This window comes from Coregonus clupeaformis, chromosome 18 (assembly GCF_020615455.1).
Source record: "Coregonus clupeaformis isolate EN_2021a chromosome 18, ASM2061545v1, whole genome shotgun sequence".
Lineage (NCBI taxonomy): Eukaryota > Metazoa > Chordata > Actinopteri > Salmoniformes > Salmonidae > Coregonus > Coregonus clupeaformis.
The window spans coordinates 20614088-20634099 of NC_059209.1; the positions used below are offsets into that span (position 1 = coordinate 20614088).

Here is a 20012-nt window from a genome sequence, read left to right on the forward strand (position 1 = left end):
GAACTAAGTTTTGTAGACTTGTACTCCCCTCAGCAGCCTCCACTGTTGAAGTTCATCATCACTTCATTTGTAGTCTAATAAACTGCATGGTTTCTCGAGTCCTAGTGGTCGTCCTAGTGGAAAGACCACACACCATATCATCTCGTGACTTTTACTTTGATATTATTTATAGTTGTTATATTATAGTTGCGCATCAAGTCCTTTCCACCGCCATTTCTCGCATAATTAATTTTACCGACACAAACAGATCCCACCATGTTGAACATACAAATGATCTGTCGGCAATTATAACATTTTACCTAAACTTCCTGTTTCCATCAGAGCTGTCTTGATTTGTTTTACTCACATAAAACACTGGATGGAAACATGGTTTAAGAAATCTATTTTTACCTCTCAATTCATAGTGTATAAATTAAATATGTAATTTGTTAACATCAACTAAAGAGGGTAACTGAACATTCCACAACTGTTTTCATTTAACCAAATTGTGTCAGGTTTTTCGTTTTTTTTCTACTTGACTGACACGACTTTATTGCACTGCATGGAAAATTTTCCGCGGTCCAACCAGTAGTGCCAGTCCAATGGTGATGTAGCGAGAGCGTGGGATGCACATTACTAGGTGGGGTTTATCCTGTAGCTATATAAATACATGAGCGCAACTTCACAACGCCCTGCAAGCTCAGTCTGAGAAAGTTTTCTAGTCCCTAACTTTGGGCAGCTGGTAAAATATCCTATTTTTGATTCAATAAACCTACTCCAGGAAATTGAGCACCGCGACATCGACCCTAGGTAACAGTAATTTGTTAATTTCTCTATTTTTCGGGAGTTTTAAACGTATCAAGGAACTTTACGGTACATAGCCTACATCATTGTTTGTTTGTCGCTTAGGTAGCCAAAGTGTGTGTGGCTGGCGTAGTAGGGACATTTAATAATGATTTTGATTCATAATTTTATGTCGCGAATCCTGTTATGTCTTGAAAACCATTGTGAACTAATTTAGTAAAATTTACTTAATGGTTAAAGTTTTGGATCGAGTTCCACATGATTCCAGTTCTAGGCGTGGTCAACACCAGATTTTTGCCATACCATTGTGAAATAGATGGAGGCAAATTGTTCTGCAGTGACAAATAAATAATCTGTCCAGCCTCATAAACACGAATTCTATCCAGTTGTTCTATGCATGTTTACTTTTAGTCTATGTAATGATGATTATCCTATGTAAGTGGCAGTCATAGGCTAATCTTTTTTTTTCTACCACATTCAATTAGGCATAAAAAGTGCATGAGGTTGTGTTGGGGATGAGTCCACTGAAATATAATTTCACCAAATATGGTGCCCTGGTACTGTAGCATATTCTGGCAACAAAGAAAGAGCCTTTAATCTCTCATCATGTCACACTCAGAAGTGCAAAAGGCCTTTGTGTTCAATACAAAGGATATTATTAATACTGTGGTTATTACTGAATCCCCATATTCCTCTCTCTGCAGACCTGTGCCACCATGTCATTAATCGCAGCCTTCTTGCAGCAGACCGTCTATCTGGGCCTGCCCGATGACTCGGTAGGGTTCTGTTCCACTTTCTAGAGGGAATGCCTCAAATCTGCTCTTTCCCCCCCCCCTCTTGTGGAATGCATGTGTGGAAAAACTTCCCAGGCCGTGTTTGTACATTTGGGGGGGACAGAGAATAGTGAGAGCAAAAGTGATGATGTTGAGGATAAAGAAAGAGAGGGTCAGAGTCTGAGAGATACAAAGTCATGGGAGGAGAGAGGGATGAGCATACTTAACTTGTGACTCATAGAAGGAAATTAGGAGTAGGAGCCCTTCCCTTCAGAAACAGTTGAAACTGCACAATTCCTGCTCTTTCCCCCTGTTAACATATTCCTTGTATGGGCTGTTCCTTACTTTGCTTCTATATTATTGTTCTGGATTTTGTGAAGGTATTCATTAATTCACTGCATGGCAGCTAAGTGTTCTCTCTCTCTCTCGCTCCCAGACCTTTCCCAATCAGGGCACTGTGACTCCTTACCCGCATTTCAGTGTCGATGGAGATGTAGGCATCTTGGATAAGGCCATCAAGGCCAAAGGTGAGATTGACATATATACACACACACACACACTCACACTCATGCACTCAACAAAGTATATGTGTGTGTGTGTTACATAGCTAGGGGTGAAAGTAGCAAAGTATGTGATAGTCATAAACAAATATTCTCTGTCTGTATCAAGAACAAAGTCCTGCTGAGCATTAAGAAGATAGACACAGGGTCATATCAAACTGTATATCTAATATTGTCAATGCAGCAGTATGTATAGATTGCCAAAATCTGGTAATCTCTCTACAGTGCCCTGATTGCATTCAGAAAGTATTCAGACACAGTGCCCTGATTGCATTCGGAAAGTATTCACACCCTTTTACTTTTTCCACATTTTGTTACAGCCTTATTCTAAAATTGATTGAATACATTTTTTTCCTGATCACACTACACACAATACCCTATAATGACAAAGCGAAAACTGGTTTTTAGAAATTTTTGAAAATAAAAAAATTATAGATACCTTATTTACATAAGTATTCAGACCCTTTGCTATGAGACTCGAAATTGAGCTCAGGTGCGTCATGTTTGCGTTGATCATCCTTGATGTTTCCAAAACTTGATTGGAGTCCACATGAAGTAAATTCGAGGCACAGATCTGGGGAAGGATACCGAAAAATTTCTGCAGCATTTGGGGTCCCCAAGAACAGTGGCCACTCCACAGTGAAAGGCACATGACAGCCCGCTTGGAGTTTGCCAACAGGCACCTAAAGACTCTGACCATGAGAAACAAGATCTCTGGTCTGATGAAACCTGAATGCCAAGCATCACGTCTGGAGGAAACCTGGCACCATCCCTACAGTGAAGCATGGTGGTGGCAGCATCATGCTCTGGGGATATTTTTCAGCAGCAGGGACTGGGAGACTAGTCAGGATCGAGGGAAAGATGAACGGAGCAAAGTAGAGAGATCCTTGATGAAAACCTGCTCCATAGCGCTCAGGACCTCAGAATGGGGCGACGGTTCACCTTCGAACAGGGCAATCACCCTAAGCACACAGCCAAGACAATGCTGAAGTGGCTTCGGGACAAGTCTCTGAATGTCCTTGAGTGGCCCAGCCAGAGCCCGGACTTGAATCCGATCTAACATCTCTGGAGAGACCTGAAAATAGCTGTGCAGTGAAGTCCTCATCCAACCTGACAGTTTCAGAGGATCTGCAGAGAAGAATGGGAGAAACTCCCCAAATACAGGTGTGCCAAGCTTGTAGCGTCATACCCAAGAAGACACGAGGCTGTAATCGCTGCCAAAGGTGCTTCAACAAAGTAATGAGTAAAAGGTCTGAATACTTATGTAAATGTTATATTTCAGTAGTTAAAAAATAAAAATAAATTTACAAATAAGTCTAAACCTGTTTTTGCTTTGTCTTTATGGGATATTGTGTGTAGATTGAGGGGGAAAAAACAACAATTTAATCCATTTTAGAATAAGACTGTAACGTAACAAAATGTGGAAAAAGTCAAGGGGTCTGAATACTTTTTACAATCAGGAGAAATGTCTGTATTCATTCCATGGAGTCTCACTGGGGTGTACAAAAATGTGTAATTAGATTCTTATTTTTTATATTAGTAGAGGAGCAGTATACCCTGTTGCAAACATCCACCCATAACTCATCACTGATAGTCAGACAAAGGTCCTTTCCCAGATTATTTTCGAAGGAGGAAAGGAGGAGCCCACATTCTCGGATAAGAGCCTATAGATATGGGAGATTTTGCCTTTGATGGATTGTGCTGTAGCAAGAACGGTCTCAACTTCATTGAGCTGAGCTCAAAACCTCCCCTTGGAAGTGAATGAGGAAATTACATGTCTAATTTGAAAATATAATTGATATTGGCACATTGAATTCACTGCAGAGCTCTTGAAAGGATTTCAGTGTAGTTGTGTTCTGATGAAACAGGTCTGAAAATGTCATGGGCCCAGAGTCACAAAACACTTCTGACGCAAAAACGTAAGAAGCTTCTTAAGACAGTTCGTAAGTGCAATTCCTCAACAATATCTTAAGATGTAATTATTTTATTACGAACTTATCAAATTTATTCTTACAGATCTTCTTAAGATGTTTGTTGCTAGGCAATAGTTTTAGCTTGCAATGGCAATCATGTTAGCATATTTCTTACTGAGATTACTGTTCTAAAACATGTTCTTGGGTTTAAAATAATAAATACTGAAACTTTCAGATGAAGTTTGAGTGATTTTAAACATGTTCAATTGCTTTCAGGAGCTTTTTCTCTCACTGCCCTGAGTTTGAGACTAGGGTTTAGCAATTTTGGAATTAAGAACATTTCCAATAACTTTGTTTTCAAGAATCTAATTTCTTAACTTTTTGCTTAAGGAGAAATATAAGAATTAGCGCAAGAAAATTTCCAATAACCTTTTTTGAGGAATAGCAACTTTGCTTAACTTTCTTCTTAACTGCCATTTTTTCCTTAACTATACACTTAAGACATTTCTTCTTAAGAAGGTTTTGTGAATCTGGATCCTGATCCCTAGAGTATGCCACAGATTAATGTTGGCATCACTCAGGGCTTTTGGCAAGTCTTGTTTGCATACTATAGGTGAGTGAGAGCCTATCTGGGAGGAAATGCCAAGGTATTTCTTGCAGTCTTTCCATGCTAGTAGGGTGTTGTAAATCACAAAGGTTTTGGGTATGTTGCCCACTTCACTAAAGTCATTAATTAATATAATTCTTAGGGGCAATGAACCACAGGATTGGGCCTCTATTTGAATCCACTTTGAGTCTTGTCTGTTTGTGATACATGTTCCGGATTTGGGCAGACCAATAGTACAACTGAAGGCAGACCACCCTTAGGTTTCGACAGAGTGGAGAACTTGATACTAGGTTTTTTTATTATCCCATATACATTTGGTGATGCTTTGGTTGGTTGTTTTGAAAAAATAAAACTGGGAGATGGCATGGGAGCATCTGAAACAAAAAGTTCAATCTAGGGAGGATGTTCATACAGAGAGCATTTATTCTACCAACTAAGCTAATTGGGAGGGAGATCCAGGTTCAGAGATAATTTGTATTTAATATGGATCCCCATTAGCTGCTGCCAAGGCATAAGCTACTCTTCCTGGGGTCTAGCAAAATTAAGGCAGTTCATACCATTTAAAAAACATTACAATACATTCACAGATTTCACAACACACTGTGTGCCCTCAGGCCCCTACTCCACCACTACCACGTATCTACAGTACAAAATCCATGTGTACATGTGTGTATAGTGTGTATGTTATCGTGTGTGTATGCATGTCTGTGCCTATGTTTGTTGCTTCACAGTCCCCGCTGTTCCATAAGGTGTTTTTTTAAATCTGTTTTTTAAATCAGTTACTTGATGTGGAATTGAGTTCCATGTAGTCATGGCTCTATGTAGTACTGTGCGCCTCCCATAGTCTGTTCTGGACTTGGGGACTGTGAAGAGACCTCTGGTGGCATGTCTTGTGGGGTATGCATGGGTGTCCGAGCTGTGCGCCAGTAGTTCAAACAGACAGCTCGGTGCATTCAACATGTCAATACCTCTCAGAAATACAAGTAGTGATGAAGTCAATCTCTCCTCCACTTTGAGCCAGGAGAGATTTACATGCATATTATTAATACTTTTCCTAAGTCCTTTTTTGTGGCACCTGACAAAACTAGGGCCTGTAGGACCTGCCTTGTTGATAGTGCTGTTTAGAAGGTAGAGCAGCGCTTTATTATGGACATACTTCTCTCCATCTTAGCTACTGTTGTATCAATGTTTTGACCATGACAGTTTACAATCCAGAGTTACTCCAAACAGTTTAGTCACCTCAACTTGCTCAATTTCCACATTATTTAGTTGAGGTTTAGTGAATGATTTGTCCCAAATACAATGCTTTTAGTTTTTTGAAATATTTAGGACTAACTTATTCCTTGCCACCCATTCTGAAACTAACTGCAACTCTTTAAGTGTTGCAGTCATTTCAGTCGCTGTAGTAGCTGACATGTATAATGTTGAGTCATCCGCATACATAGACACTCTTGCTTTACTCAAAGCCAGTGGCATGTCATTAGTAAAGATTGAAAAAATCTTTACTAATGATTCGATCCAGGAGTGGGAGGTAGTTTTCTTTGAAAAGGCAATTCAGATCTGGTGTTACAAAGATTCCAAGGTATTGAAACCCCTGTGTCTTCCATTGGAACTCATAGAGCTGGCGAGTGTAAGCTTGAAAGGGCAAACATACCCTGAAAACCTGCCGTACTGAGCAATTGTCTAAAATAGGAGGAAGGGATTTCTCAGGGTTGGATATGTAGAGCAAGACATTATCCGCATAGAACGAAATCTAGTGCTGAAGGCCGCCTTCGGAAACACCCATAATACTTGGATTGCGCCTTATCAACTCCACCAAAGGCTATGTCCCCAACAAGTAGAGCAGAGGGGACAGCGAGCATCCTTGTCTTGTGCCACATCCCAAAGAGAATCTGTCAGAGTTCAGACCATTAGTATACACCATGGCATTTGGATGAGAATATAGGGACTTAATCAATTTCATAACATTTGGGCCCATATTGAACTTTTAGAAGACTGAGAACAGAAAGCTCCACTCCAACCTGTCGACCGCTTTCTCAGCATCCAGTGAGGCCAGCAGGACTGGGGTCTTTTGTGAATTTACTTGATGTAAAATATCAAAAAGTGCTTTCATATTTGTTTTATTTTATGGGCCTAATCATAGAATTGCATATAGAATCCTTATTAACTTAATAGGATCTCTTTGGGCCTAGTACTAAAGATTTGTTGTTTAACTTTTTAAAATGTATTAGCCTACCTTTTATAATGTGGCATAAACACAACCAGTCATGATGTTTGTCTCTGATTTTCAAACAATTACTTCAAAGGCTCACATAGGCTACCTGAGCACGTTGCTCAGGGACAGCTGAACGATAGGGTGTGGGGAAAAAAATTGTTTTGAAGCCTCATTTAGATATTTTTCTGCTTATAATTTCCGACATTTGGTAGGCTATTTTGTCAACTTGTCTATAATTAGATACATGCAGCTTATCTTCTGTTATTACTTGATGCTTGTCTAGAACACTAAATAAAGCCTTGCTCACCAGAATGTCATATCGAGAGAAAGATCAATGTTTCATCAACAATCTAGTTGACATCTAAAGTTTTTTAATCTCTGCTTCTCTCATGGAGAGAGGATGTTTAGGGACAAGGGAGATTTCCAAATGACATCAGTTTGACTGGTTTAAAAGAAATGAAAAGCTGTGAAAACGATCCAACATGTTTCTGATAGTATTTCAGTTAGTCTTGGATGCATATTGGGTTGAAAATAAAATACTGTCAGCTTTTATGTCACTGAAAGAAATTGCACGTTTAGGCTACACAACAGGTCCCTAACCGCGCATATTTCTCCACTCCTGTTCCTGAGACAATTTACATTTGGTCTATCATTTTACTGCGAGGACCACTTAATTCTGCAGAAGTTAATATTATAATAGGCTACATGTGAGGCCTACAGTCAGTGTCCATTCTTCAGTTACTATTCCAACTATTAGGCTACTCCAGTCTAAAATAATTCCGGCATCCATACAGTGCCATTTGATAAATGCAAAGAGATATCACTTTCAAAACACCAAAAAGTGTTATGAATGACATTCGTGGATTGTCATTCATTAGGCCTACAGTCTTGTAACCTGAATTGATCCGTACGCTGCTGTCTGCGCGCGTCTCTGGCCACTCATCTCTGCCTTGACAAAATGTCAGTGTTATGTACAACCACATTGCATTTTAGAGCATGTGTTGAAGTCTATTTGCAAATGTTTCACACGACTGACATGCGGTAATGATAGTGTAATAGCCTACAGTTTTTCTTGAACTCTACACTGAACAAAAATATAAACACAACATGCAACAATTTCAAAGATTTTACTGAGTTACAGTTCATAACTGTTAAATCCCTGTGGATTGATGAAGAATTGAAAAATGGTATGGTTGAGGGGGATGAGGGAAAAGGAATGGCAAATAAGTCTGGCTGCACAACAATGATTGGCAAACGTATTGCAAATTGAGAAACCATGTGACTAAACTGAATAAAAAGAAGAAACTACACTAGGAAACAAAGATAAATGACATAAAGAATGATAGTAAAAAGCTTTGGAGCACCTTAAATGAAATTTTGGGAAAAAAGGCAAACTCAGCTCCATCATTCATTGAATCAGAAGGCTCATTCATCACAAAACCAACTGATATTGCCAACTACTTTAATGATTTTTTCATTGGCAAGATTAGCAAACTTAGGCATGACATGCCAGCAACAATTGCTGACACTACACATCCAAGTATATCTGACCAAATTATGAAAGACAAGCCTTGTAATTTTGAATTCCGTGAAGTGAGTGTGGAAGAGGTGAAAATATTATTGTTGTCTATCAACAATGACAAGCCACCAGGGTCTGACAACTTGATGGAAAATTACTGAGGATAATGGCAGACGATATTCCCACTCCTATTTGCCATATTTTTTATTTAAGCCTACTAGAATGTGTGTGCCTCCAGGCTTGGAGGGAAGCAAATGTCATTCTGCTACCTAAGAATAGTAAAGCCCCATTTACTGGCTTAGATAGTCATGGTTTACCGGTAATGCGTACCCCCACTATTTATTTTGGCGGTACTACCGAACCGTTCCGGCTTACTTTCACCCCTGTTCATAGCAGAGCAGCTCAGTTGAACATAACTCTGTGTGTAACACGAGGCAGCATAGGGTGACATTCTGAGAGGGAATGTGAGCATGTGTATAGTGTTGCACGGTATACCGACACTTCGGTACTTTTTCCGATATTGGAACATGAAAAAACGGCTCGGTGCTGTGTTTTGTTGTTTTCTGTATTTCTGTGAAATGTCTCACGTTATATACGTATTGAGAGGATCGAGTCTGTCTCGTAATTTGTCTGAATCTTCTCAAGGGGGCAGTAGCTAACCAGGCTACTTGCGCATGCAGCTGACACAGCGTGAGCCACTTTTGAGAAGAAACGAGGGGGAAAGAGAAAATGCTGACGGCATGGCTTCTTCTAACAAAAACATCATACCTCCACGCCTGCAGCTTGTTGACAAACCTGGCTGCAGAAGCGAACTATTGGAATGCTTTGCTTACAGAGCAGACGAGGGCCAGCCCACTGAAACAACTGAGAAAAATGTGTTATAAAGCGGTGCAGTGCAAAGGAGGTTTAGTTCCAAAACGACAAACTATTTTACACATGACATTTGCATTGTAACGTTAGTCTACTAGCAACTCAATTTGAATAATTTGAGTGACAATGACATGAACATACACTACATAACCAAAAGTATGTGGACACCTTCTTGTCGAACATCTCATTCTGAAATCATGGCTATTAATATGGAGTTGGTCCCCCCTTTTCTGCTATAACAGCCTCCACTCTTCTCGGAAGGCTTTCCACTAGATGTTGGAACATTGCTGCGGGGATTTGCTTCCATTCAGCCACAAGAGGATTAGTGAGGTCGGGCACTGATGTTGGGCGATTAGGCCTGGCTCGCAGTCGGCGTTCCAATTCATCCGAAAGGTGTTCGATGGGGTTGAGGTCAGGTCTCTGTGCAGGCCAGTCAAGTTCACACCGATCTCGACAAACCATTTCTGTATGGACCTCGCTTTGTGCATGGGGGCATTGTCATGCTGAAACAGGAAAGGGCCTTCCCCAAACTGTTGCCACAAAGTTGGAAACACAGAATCTTCTAAAATGTAATTGTATTCTGTAGTGTTAAGATTTCCCTTCACTGGAACTAAAGGGCCTAGCCCGAACCATGAAATACAGCCCCAGACTATATTCCGCCTCCACCAAACTTTACAGTTGGCACTATGCATTGGGGCAGGTAGCCTTCTCCTGGCATCCGCCAAACCCAGATTTGTCCGTCGGACTGCCAGATGGTGAAGCGTGATTCATCACTCCAGAGAACTTGTTTCCACTGCTCCAGAGTCCAATGGCGGTGAGCTTTACACCACTCCAGCCGTTCTGTGAGCTTGTGTGGCCTACCACTATGCGGCTGAGTCTGTTGCGCTTAGACGTTTCCACTTCACAATAACAGCACTTACAGTTGACCGGGGCAGTTCTAGCAGGGCAGAAATTTGATGAACTGACTTGTTGGAAAGGTGGCATCCTATGACTGTGCCACGTTGAGTCACTGAGCTCTTCAGTAAGGCCATTCTACTGCCAATGTTTGTCTATGGAGATTTTATGGCTGTATGCTCGATTTTATACACCTGTCAGCAACTGGTGTGGCTGAAATAGCCGAATCCAGTAATTTGAAGGGGTGTACAGTATATTCAACATGACATTAATGTGGGCATTATAGTATGCTTACAACCCAAAAGTAATATGAAAGGCACTCATAACGTGACAGCAATATATTTAGACTACTGCAGCCCTGGGCGGAGCATTGCACCATGGGATGTGAAATGCACTCTGGGAATCGTAGTATGCTGTGTAAAATCCATTATATTTCTGTAGTGTGTAGTAGACTATTGCAATATAGAAGCTTCAGAAATGAGCTTCAAAGTGTTTTTTTGTTTGTCGTTTTGGAACTCAACTATTCATTTAATACATACAATTATTTTAGCTATAATGAATCATTGGGCTAATGGATGTCATTTGACCTAATATGGCCCTAGATTAGCAAATTAACCCTGATATGTATAAAAAAGTATCATATGGTTTTGCATAAAGAAATTTGAAGATATTCTATTTGTTATTTTAGTTCTACCAGTTATTTATTATTCAATGTTTAAAAATAATAATAATTACGCCCAGTGGTTATGACTTTAGCTAATACGCTTTCTGCATTTTAGTCATTTAGCAGACGCTCTTATCCAGAGCGACTTACAGTAGTGAGTACATACATTTTCATACTTATTTTTTTCTTTTTTACTGGTCCCCTGTGGGAATCAAACCCACAACCCTGGCGTTGCAAGCGCCATGCTCTACCAACTGAGCCATACGGGGGTATCCGTGGTATTGAGTATCGTTTTGGGATAGAGTATCGTTTCGGTATTGAGTATCGTGATACTAAACCTGGTATCGATATCGAAGTAAAACATCTGGTATCGTGACAACACTAGTGTGAACATGTCCGGGTCAGTGTTTTCATTGTTTCTTGCTGGTGAGTAGTCAGGGTTACCTCATGGATTAGGCTATGTACGCAACAGCGTTTCTTTTTGAACAAGTCCCTCCATGTATCTGTGCTGTAGGTGTGGATGAGAACACCATCATTGATGTGCTGGTGAGGAGGAGCAACGCCCAGAGACAGCAGATCAAAGCTACCTACGAAAAGGCTAGCGGCAAGGTAAGATGTGACACACACAAACTTACCAGCACATTGGTTGTGTTTGGTTTAGCATGTGCAGCGGGTGGGTGGAGTTGGCACTTTAGGACAAACGTGCAAACTCCAGCCTAAAACACACACACTTGTGTATGACTGTGGAAGTGTGTATCACCTCTCTCTCTCTGCAGCCTCTGGAGACTGCCCTGATGTCGGCCCTAAAGGGAGAGCTGGAGGATGTGGTTCTGGCTCTGCTCAAAACGCCAGCCCAATATGACGCCCAACAGCTCAAACTGGCCATGAAGGTAAACATGCACGCACCTAGTCACTGACTATAACTCTGAATATACACTACTACTTAGAATACAAACAACTGTGCAGATTCCCTCTTGTTTGTGTAGGCCTAGAGACGGTAACAGATAGAATACAAATATTTAAAGAGTAATGAATCAGTTCTAAAGAGGAAGGTGTGCCGTCATCATCCTGTATTCTTGGTCTGCTGCTTAGTCACACCCACTTCCTCACATTCAGCCCAGAGTGACTCATTCTGATGTATTATTACACTGTGTTGTGGGAGAGGCAAAAAGCTGGGACTTTTACAATGGGTGGTACTGTTTTAATATGTGAGGAGACTGTGAGAAAAATGCTGACGAGTACCTACTGTACTTTAGGTTTCTCGATGTGCAGTGTGTGCGAGGTGTCTGGTATAGCGGTAGACCCGAAAATAAGCTGTTATTGAACAAGTGCAGGTAGTCCCTCCATGTTTCAGTGTGTTTTGTTCCGTTTGGGGCATAATTAACACGGCCCTGCACTGTCTGTTTGTGTTATCCCATCCTGGACTCTTTTGTCTCAGCTTTATGACTGATGTGACCTGACCCTTTTGTCCTTGTTGACAATTCACACCCCTCCCCTCTCGCCTTCTCTCGCTCAGGGATTGGGCACAGACGAGGATACTCTGGTTGAGATTCTGGCCTCAAGGACCAATAAGGAGATCAGAGAGATAAAGAAAGCCTATAAGGAAGGTGTGTCCGCAATATGTAAATATGTCTATGTAAATGTCCTGTATGTGATGTGATATTTACAACGAACCAATAATAATGACATTTTTATTGCTAGAATACAAAAAGGAGCTAGAGGATGACATCAAGTCTGACACAGGCGCAGACTTCAGGAATGCTCTGCTCTCGCTCTGCAAGGTGTGTGTGTGTGTGTGTGTGTGTGTGTGTGTGTTATTTATAGTTTGTTTAAATATAAATAGTTTGGCACAATTAACCTCACTCCCCCCCCCCCTCTCTCTCACTCGAATACTGTAGGCTACTAGGAATGAGGACACCATGGTGAACCAGGAACTTGCTGACCGTGATGCCAGGGTATGGAGGAGAGGGGGTGTGTGTGTGTGTGTGTGTGTGTGTCAGAATTTAAGAAATCAACATTGGGCACCGCAAAGAGTCAATGTGGTAATGCAAACACTGTGTGTGTGTGTGATGCCTGTGCCTACTGTATCTGTCTATAGGCCCTGTATGAGGCTGGAGAGAAGAGGAAAGGAACCGACTGCTCTGTCTTCATAGACATTCTGACCACCAGAAGTGCTCCTCAGCTCCGCCAAGGTGAATATATATATATATATATATATATATATATATAACACACACACACTGCAAATGTATACACATATTTGGTAAATAAGACATTGCCCAATAAGCTTACACTATCGCTTTTCTCACCACCTGTTAATTATGTTGTAGCCCTATAGTGTGCTTTGTTTTTGTCATCGGTTAGACCAGGGGTGTCAAACATACGGCCCACGAGCCCGTTCAATCCGGCCTGTGGGTTCTTTGGGGGTTTTTATTTTTGGGGGTGGGGGGTTATTTTATTTAGGGGAAAACATTTTAAATGACTAAAACCAAATCGAAACTGTGTATAAATTATAATGGACCTACATTCATAGTCTCTTCACTCTGTCCAGCTTACTAACAGTCATCAAAACGAAAGCTAAACCGTCAGGGAGCATCGGAAATTCTAAAAGTGATAGATTAAGTGCGGCCCGCCGAACCTCGGTGAAGACCGACTGCAACCCGCAAACATTTTTTGACACCCTTGTGTTCATTAATTCGGGCGCAACAACATTTGTCCAGATTTTGTTTTAAACACATACATTTTTTCACTGCAAATATCTGAGTGTGGAGCTTCTTTTTATTCATAGCATGTTACTTTTGGTCAACACACCACAAATACTAATAGAATCTAGATGTGTGTGGGGTTTTTCCTTTTTCATAAACTGAATGTGCAAACACACATGATTGATACTGTATGAGCATTTCAAGTAAATAATCCTTTCCCACTCTCTCTTTCTCTCAGCGTTTGAGAGGTACTCCAAGTACAGTAAGGTGGATGTGGCAAAGGCTATTGACCTGGAACTGAAGGGAGACATTGAGAACTGTCTCACTGCCGTAGGTGAGAGAGCACAGCCAGGACCAAGCCTAGTAATGTTCCAATGTCCTCAAATAATCTGTGCATCACCCTCAATCCATGTCTTCTGCTGCATCACACCCTTCACTAGGCCTTAGTCCTGTATCATTACACTATGGGCTCCATTTTCTGCATTCAAAAAAGGCACACGCTGTGAGCAAAATAACCTTAGTCTCTCGAGACTAAAATAATCATACCTTTTTTTATAAATAGATGTGACGGCACATTATCCAAGGCATATTCATATTATCCAATTACTGATTTGTGTGAGGACAATGGAGCCCAATGTCTGACTTAACAAATGACCATAGTACCAGCTGGTAAGTCTCTTCACTGACATTTTCAACCTTTCCCTGACCCCGTCTGTAATACCTACTTGTTTTAAGCAGACCACCATAGTCCCTGTGCCCAAGAACGCCAAGGTAACCTGTCTAAATGGCATCTGTAGCCATGAAATGCTTTGAAAAGCTGGTCATGGCTCACATCATCCCAGACACCCCGGACCCACTCCAATCCGCATACCGCCCCAACAGATCCACAGATGACTCAATCTCTATTGCACTTCAAAACTGACCTCTCCCACCTGGACAAGAGGAACACCTATGTGAGAATACTGTTCATTGACTACAGCTCAGCGTTCAACACCATAGTGCCCTCCAAGCTCATCAGTAAGCTCAGGACCCTGGGACTGAACAGCTCCCTCTGTAACTGGATCCTGGACTTCCGGAAGGGCCGCCCCCAGGTGGTGAGGGTAGGTAACAACACATCTGCCACGCTGACCCTCAACACGGGGGCCCCTCAGGGGTGCGTGCTTAGTCCCCTCCTGTACTCCCTTTTCACCCACGACTACGTGGCCACGCACGACTCCAACACCATCATTAACTTTGCTGACGACACAACAGTGGTAGGCCTGATCACCTACAACGATGGGACAGCCTATAAGGAGGAGGTCAGTGACCTGGCAGTGTGGTGCCAGGACAACAACCTCTCCCTCAACATCAGCAAGACAAAGGAACTGATCGTGGACTACAGGAAACAGAGGGCTGAGCATGCCCCCATCTACAGTGGGGGAAAAAAGTATTTAGTCAGCCACCAATTGTGCAAGTTCTCCCACTTAAAAAGATGAGAGAGGCCTGTAATCATCGTCAACTATGACAGACAAATTGAGAAAAAATTTTTTCCAGAAAATCACATTGTAGGACTTGTTATGAATTTATTTGCAAATTATGGGTGGAAAATAAGTATTTGGTCACCTACAAACAAGCAAGATTTCTGGCTCTCACAGACCTGTAACTTCTTCTTTAAGAGGCTCCTCTGTCCTCCACTCGTTACCTGTATTAATGGCACCTGTTTGAACTTGTTATCAGTATAAAAGACACCTGTCCACAACCTCAAACAGTCACCCTCCAAACTCCACTATGGCCAAGACCAAAGAGCTGTCAAAGGACACCAGAAACAAAATTGTAGACCTGCACCAGGCTGGGAAGACTGAATCTGCAATAGGTAAGCAGCTTGGTTTGAAGAAATCAACTGTGGGAGCAATTATTAGGAAATGGAAGACATACAAGACCACTGATAATCTCCCTCGATCTGGGGCTCCACGCAAGATCTCACCCCGTGGGGTCAAAATTATCACAAGAACGGTGAGCAAAAATCCCAGAACCACACGGGGGGACCTAGTGAATGACCTGCAGAGAGCTGGGACCAAAGTAACAAAGCCTACCATCAGTAACACACTACGCCGCCAGGTGCTCAAATCCTGCAGTGCCAGACGTGTCCCCCTGCTTAAACCAGTACATGTCCAGGCCCGTCTGAAGTTTGCTAGAGTGCATTTGGATGATCCAGAAGAGGATTGGGAGAATGTCATATGGTCAGATGAAACCAAAATATAACTTTTTGGTAAAAACTCAACTCGTCGTGTTTGGAGGACAAAGAATGCTGAGTTGCATCCAAAGAACACCATACCTACTGTGAAGCATGGGGGTGGAAATATCATGCTTTGGGGCTGTTTTTCTGCAAAGGGACCAGGACGACTGATCCGTGTAAAGGAAAGAATGAATGGGGCCATGTATCGTGAGATTTTGAGTGAAAACCTCCTTCCATCAGCAAGGGCATTGAAGATGAAACGTGGCTGGGTCTTTCAGCATGACAATGATCCCAAACACACCGCCCGGGCAACGAAAGAGTGGCTTCGTAAGAAGCATTTCAAGGTCCTGGAGTGGCCTAGCCAGTCTCCAGATCTCAACCCCATAGAAAATCTTTGGAGGGAGTTGAAAGTCTGTGTTGCCCAGCGACAGCCCCAAAACATCACTGCTCTAGAGGAGATCTGCATGGAGGAATGGGCCAAAATACCAGCAACAGTGTGTGAAAACCTTGTGAAGACTTACAGAAAACGTTTGACCTGTGTCATTGCCAACAAAGGGTATATAGCAAAGTATTGAGAAACTTTTGTTATTGACAAAATACTTATTTTCCACCATAATTTGCAAATAAATTCATTAAAAATCCTACAATGTGATTTTCTGGAATTTTTTTCCTCATTTGGTCTGTCATAGTTGACGTGTACCTATGATGAAAATTACAGGCCTCTCATCTTTTTAAGTGGGAGAACTTGCACAATTGGTGGCTGACTAAATACTTTTTTTCCCAACTGTACATCAACAGGGCTGTAGTTGAGCGGGTCGAGCGCTTCAAGTTCCTCGGTGTCCACATCCGTAAGGAATTAATATGGTTCACACACACCAACACAGTCGTGAAGAAGGCACGACAACAACACCTCTTCCCCCTCAGGAGGCTGAAAAGATTTGGCATGGGCCCTCAGATCCTCAAAGTTCTACAGCTGCACCATTGAGAACATCTTGACTGGCTGCATCTTCGATTGGTATGGCAACTGCTTGGCCTAGTACATCACTGGGGCCGAGGTCCCTGCCATCCAGGACCTCTATACAAAGCGTTGTCAGAGGAAGGCTCTACAAATTGTCAAAGACTTCAGACACCCAAGTCATAGACTGTTCTCTGCTACCACACAGAAAGCGGTACTGATGCACCAAGTCTGGAACTAATAGGATCCTCTACAGCTTCTACCCCAAGCCATAAGACTGCTAAATAGTTAACCAAATAGCTACCCGGACTATCTGCATTCACCTTTTTTTGCACTAACACTTCTGACTCATCACATACGCTGCTACTGTTTATTATCTATCCTGTTGCCGAGTCACTTTACCCCTACTTATATGTACATATTTACCTAAATTACCTCGTACCCCTGCACATCGACTCTGTACTGGTACCCTGTGTATATAGCCAAGTTATCGTTACTCATTATGTATTTATTCCTTTGTTATTTTTTTCTCTGCATCGTTGGGAAGGGCCCGTAAGTAAGCATTTCACTGTTAGTCTACACCTGTCGTTTACAAAGCATGTGACAAATAACATTTTATTTGATTTAAACCCCCCTACCATACCTCTCTCCATACACCTTTTCCTATCTCACCTGTCCAGTCAGGGCCTTAGCCTTTTGGGGGCTTCAAGCAAGTTTTTGTTAGGATTCCACCTCCTCGACCTCGTGATGGCTTTGGAGAATGCCACTTCTTGTCTATGCTGCTCTATGTTGTCACCTTACTGTTTTTCCTTTCTGTCTTTCAGTGAAGTGTGCTGGAAGCAAGCCTGCTTTCTTTGCTGAGAAACTCAACTTGGCAATGAAGGTGTGTTAACTGTTAAACATTGTTAAGTTTTATGTACCAGATGAGGAGTTGCCCTGGGTCTTGATCATTAGGGTACGCAACAGAAATACATTTTAAAAACAAAATGAGCATTTCTTATTGGACAAATCCTGGTAGTTCCTCCCTGTTTAGTCAATTTTTCTACTTAATGAATACAACCCTGTTTTAAGATGTGAATCTACACAAGAACACTGGTTATGCACATACTGTACAAGACCGCACAAACAGATCTGGGTTCAGGCTAAGGAGCTTCCACTATCCGGTTATAAATGTTCAGTTTGTGTGCCTGTGCCATACCCCAGGGTAAAGGAACCAGGACCAATATTGTGACCCGGGTCATGGTGAGCAGGTCTGAAGTAGACCTGGCCCGGATTAAACAGGAGTACAAGAAGACATTTGGGAAAACCCTCTCCCAGGAAATTCTGGTGAGCAAACATCTCCACTGTCAAAGTGGCAATAAAAGACAAGGGACTGTTTTCCCAGACCCAGATTAAGCATAGTCCTGGACTAAAAATCTAATTAAAGAGATCCTCCATTGAGAATTTGTTTTAAATCCAGGACTTGACTTAATCGGGGTCCGGGAAACCGACCCACTGAGTTAAGTACATGCATCACATTGGACCCAGAAATTGGAATACTTTATACAATCTGAGTTTGGATAGAAGAAATATGGCATCTGAAAATGATTTTCTAAATACAATTTTATATTATGATGTGACATGTCTAAACATGATTGCCCTTTTATATTTTGTAGAGTAACTCTGCTCTCTCTTACCACCGTAGGATGACACCCAGGGAGACTATGAGAAGATCCTACTGGCCCTGTGTGGAAGTGAGAAATAACTTTCTCTCCTATCTCACCTGGAGCCAATTACTACCACTGTACATGATTAAACATTCCCCTCCAATGCCTCAATGTGCACTTCCCAAATGCAAAATATTATGGTTCATGACAAATATCTGAAATGGCAGTCATGATATATTTTCACTACTTGCTAACAACAATGAGCACAGTAAACATGGTAAGCAGCATTGACAAATTTAGCCTAGCTTCAGCAGACTTGGGGATCCATAGTGCAATATACCAGACACCATTTGTGTGCCAAGAATATGCAGTGGCATTGTGACCTGGATAATTGGTCCTTCTTGCAAATAAAGCATTTTATGTGGCTCCAAATTGTCTGTTGAATTGATCTGTGTATATATTTTTCATTCCATTCAACATTGCATGTTTTGATGAGGTCTAATTTGAGAATGACCAACTGAGAATGAACCACTTAAGACCATGTTGTGAGTTATATTCACAACATTGTAAAACACAGACAGACATGGTGTGTGTGATAGGAGTCAGGCACAGGAGAGTAATACGCATCCAAAGAGTTTATTCTGTCGATAAACAGTTGCGCAAGCATGCGACAACAAAACTCGGGCACAGGGGAAATATCTACCCTGGCAACAACAAGGTAAGGGTCGCTACACACAGCTCACTACAATCAATCACCCACACAGACAAGGAAGCAGAGGGAACACTTATACAATGACTAATTGGGATAAGGACCAGGTGTCTGATTAATTAGACAAGACAAGTGGAGTGATGATAAATGGATCGGCAGCAGCTAGTAAGCCGGTGACGACGAATGCCGAAACCTGCCCGAACAAGGAGGAGAGGCAGCCTCGGCGGAAGTCGTGACAGTATGTGTAATTAATACAAATGAAGGATCTCGCTCTAGATTTGAAATGGATTGAATTGTATTAAACCTACAGTAGCTAGACAGGATTTGGAAGGATGGTCACATGAGACTACAGTTACGCTACATATAAGGCAGAGGAGGCTGGTGGGAGGAGCTATTGGAGGATCGGCTCATTGTAATGGCTGTAATAGAATAAATGGAACAGCATCAAACATGCAAACCACATGTTTGACTGTTGCATTTATTCCATCCATTACAATAAGCCTGTCCTCCTATAGCTCCTCCTACCAGCCTCCTCTAAAGTAAGGCCATTTTTGAAGACCAGAGAAGGGGAACAAACTGACTTCGAAATCTTATATAAGGTGGGCCTAATTTAAATTTCAATAAAACTTGACTATCGCCCCGTCGCGCTCACCTCAGTCATCATTAAGTACTTCGAAAGGCTGGTCATGGCCCACATTAAGGCCAGCATGCCAGGCACACTAGACCCCCATGCCCTTTACATCGCCATTCACACAGTCGTAACACATCTGAACAAGAGGAACACCTACAGTGGGGAGAACAAGTATTTGATACACTGCCGATTTTGCAGGTTTTCCTACTTACAAAGCATGTAGAGGTCTGTAATTTTTATTATCGGTACACTTCAACTGTGAGACGGAATCTAAAACAAAAATCCAGAAAACCACATTGTATGATTTTTAAGTAATTAATTTGCATTTTATTGCATGACATAAGTATTTGATC

General features: G+C 41.8%; 1 protein-coding gene across 2 annotated transcripts; it reads left to right on the plus strand.

Annotated features, from left to right (window-relative positions):
* The first annotated feature begins 642 nt into the window (after window positions 1–642).
* On the plus strand, window positions 643–18751 carry LOC121550995 (annexin A1). Of its 2 annotated transcripts, none has more exons than XM_041863488.2 (13): window positions 643–789; window positions 1488–1559; window positions 1993–2083; window positions 11313–11407; window positions 11575–11688; window positions 12315–12405; window positions 12500–12579; window positions 12697–12753; window positions 12897–12990; window positions 13742–13837; window positions 17498–17556; window positions 17877–17999; window positions 18358–18751. In XM_041863488.2, the coding sequence occupies exons 2-13, from the start codon at window positions 1500–1502 to the stop codon at window positions 18415–18417; spliced, it is 1020 nt and encodes a 339-aa protein (XP_041719422.1). In that variant the 5' UTR covers window positions 643–789; window positions 1488–1499; the 3' UTR covers window positions 18418–18751. The 2 variants fall into 2 exon arrangements, with proteins under 2 accessions (XP_041719422.1, XP_045082937.1); XM_045227002.1 differs by lacking the exon at window positions 643–789 and adding an exon at window positions 833–852.
* Window positions 18752–20012: the final 1261 nt, after the last annotated feature.

Excerpts from the sequence above, each read along its gene's own strand:
- LOC121550995 (XM_041863488.2), top strand. The coding sequence starts at position 1,500 with ATGTCATTAATCGCAGCCTTCTTGCAGCAGACCGTCTATCTGGGCCTG. Across the intron at positions 1,560-1,992 it reads TGGGCCTGCCCGATGACTCG|ACCTTTCCCAATCAGGGCAC; the intron begins GTAGGGTTCTGT and ends TCTCGCTCCCAG. Across the intron at positions 18,000-18,357 it reads CCCTCTCCCAGGAAATTCTG|GATGACACCCAGGGAGACTA; the intron begins GTGAGCAAACAT and ends TTACCACCGTAG.